Source organism: Amblyraja radiata, chromosome 7 (genome assembly GCF_010909765.2).
Source record: "Amblyraja radiata isolate CabotCenter1 chromosome 7, sAmbRad1.1.pri, whole genome shotgun sequence".
Taxonomy (NCBI): domain Eukaryota; kingdom Metazoa; phylum Chordata; class Chondrichthyes; order Rajiformes; family Rajidae; genus Amblyraja; species Amblyraja radiata.
Genome location: NC_045962.1, coordinates 90,613,521 through 90,615,725, shown reverse-complemented (window position 1 = coordinate 90,615,725; position 2,205 = coordinate 90,613,521). Strand labels below are relative to the sequence as shown.

General features: G+C 49.6%; 1 protein-coding gene across 1 annotated transcript in view; it reads left to right on the top strand.

The window, feature by feature from the left end:
* Positions 1-1,136, top strand: part of LOC116974920 (unconventional myosin-X-like) — a 13,569-nt gene extending 12,433 nt beyond the window's left edge. The window contains exon 5 of the mRNA XM_033023527.1: positions 966-1,136. Within this exon, the coding sequence (XP_032879418.1) occupies positions 966-1,136 (171 nt within the window). The remainder of the gene's footprint in view (positions 1-965) is intronic.
* Positions 1,137-2,205: the final 1,069 nt, after the last annotated feature.

Below are 2,205 nucleotides of genomic sequence, written 5' to 3'. Positions count from 1 at the left end.
CCCTAAGATTTTTGCCTCCATCACAGTGAGGAGGTGCTTGGTGGACTCACTGTGGTGGATGTTAATTTGTGTTTACTGTTGTTTATTATTGTATGTATGACTGCAGGCATGAAATTCCGTTCAGACTGAAAGGTCTGAATGACAATAAAGGAAATTCAATTCAGTTCGGTAACAATCCTCCCCCTTCTCCCCCCCCCCCCCCCCCCCCCCCCCCCCTCCACCCTCCACCCCTTCGCTCCTCCCATCCATACCCCACTCTCACCCCCTCCCCCCTCAGCTGGTCAAAATACTCTCTATGGTGCCCCTGTAGAAAGTGGTGAGGATGGGATGGGGGAGATGAGCTCTTCTTATCCGCACAGAAAGTGCAAATGCTGCTGCGCTCTCTGAACTATTGATGCGATGTTTTTGTGACCAGGGTCAGACTGTTAGTGATCTGCACCCCAGGAACTTAGTGCTACTGACCAACTCCACATCGATGTCATTAATGTGTAGTGGTGTGTGTCTGTGCCGGTTTCTCCTGAAGTCAATGATGACCTCCTTTGTTTTGTCAACATTCAGGATCAGATTGTTTGTGTTGCACCTGTCCACCAGTTGTTTCACCTCCTCCCTGTAAGCCAGCTCATTGTCGTCCCGGATAAGGCCCACCACTGTTGTGTCATCTGTGTACTTCATGATGTGATTTGTACTATACCTGGCACAACAGTCGTGGGTCATCAGGGTAAACACAGTGGATTCAGGACACAGCCCTGAGGGGAACCGTGCTCAGAGAGATGATGTTGGAGGTGTTGTTTCCAACCCACACTGACTGGGGTCTGTCAGTGAGGATGTCCCGTAGCCAGTTTACACAAGGGGGTGCTGAGGCCCAAAGGACCCAGTTTGCTTATCAGGTGCTGAGGGATGATTGTATTGAACGCTGAACTAAAGTCCACAAACAGCATTCGCACATATGTGTTCTTCTCCTCTAGATGTTCCAGGCTCAGGTGGAATACGGAGGATATGGCGTCCTCTGTGGAGCGGTTTGGCCTGTAAGCAAACTGGGACGGGTCAAGTGTGGAGGGAGTCTGGATGTAATATGGTCCCTGACCAGCCTCTCGAAGCACTTCATCATTATGGGAGTGAGTGCTACAGGGCGGTAATCGGTGAGACATGTTATTGCAGATTTTTTTGGCACTGGTATGATGGTGGAAGTCTTGAAACATGATGGGATGACAGCCTGGTTCAGCGAGGTGTTGAAGATGTCAGTAAGGACATGTGCCAGCTGATCAGCATATTCCCTGAGCACCCGACCTGGTATGTTATCAGGGCCTGCTGCCTTCCATGTGCTCACTCCTTTTAGGGTACTCCGGACATCCACTGTATCAAGACTGAGTGCCTGTTCATCACAGTGAGGAATACCTTTCCTCACAGGTGTGTTGTTCAATGCCTCGAACCGTCCAAAATATTTAATGAGTTCATTGAGGAAGTTTATGTTGTCTTCACAGGGTGGTGGAGCAGTCTTATAGTCCGTGATGGTTTGGATTCCCTGCCACATGCGCCTGGTGTCCATGGGGTCATGAAAGAAGCTCTGGATTCCACGTACTTCAGGGGTCATCCAGGGTTTCTGGTCGGCCCATATAGTGATGGCATCCTCTATGCACTTTATCATGTAAGCAGACACAAACGCAGCATACTCCTGCAGGTTGGTGTATTGACTGTCAGTTGCAGCCTTCTTGAACATGTCCCAGTCCGTGCACTCAAAGCTATCCTGTAATGCTGACATAGCTCCCTCTGGCCACACCCTAACCTGCTTCACAGTAGGGTTTTCTCTGGTAAACAGGGGCCTGAATGCAGAAATTAGCATCACAGAGATATGGCCTGAGGAGCGAAGGTGGGGGCGGGGGACTGCCTTGAATGCCTTCTTGATGTTTGTATAGGCTAGATTCAGTGTGTTCACTCCCCTGGTTGCAAAGTCCACATGCTGGTAGTAATGTGGGAGAACTGTCTTCATATTGGCCTGGTTAAAATCCCCAGCAACAATAAAGCACCATCAGTGTGTAGTTTGCAAGTCACTGATGGAGCAATAGAGCATCCAGGGCCTCCTTAGTGTTTGTACTGGGGGGGGGGGGGTGGTGTACACAGCTGTGATGGTTGATAGTAAATTCCCTGGGCACATAGAAGGGTCTGCACTTTATTGTCAAAAACTCAATGTCTGGGGAGCAATGATTT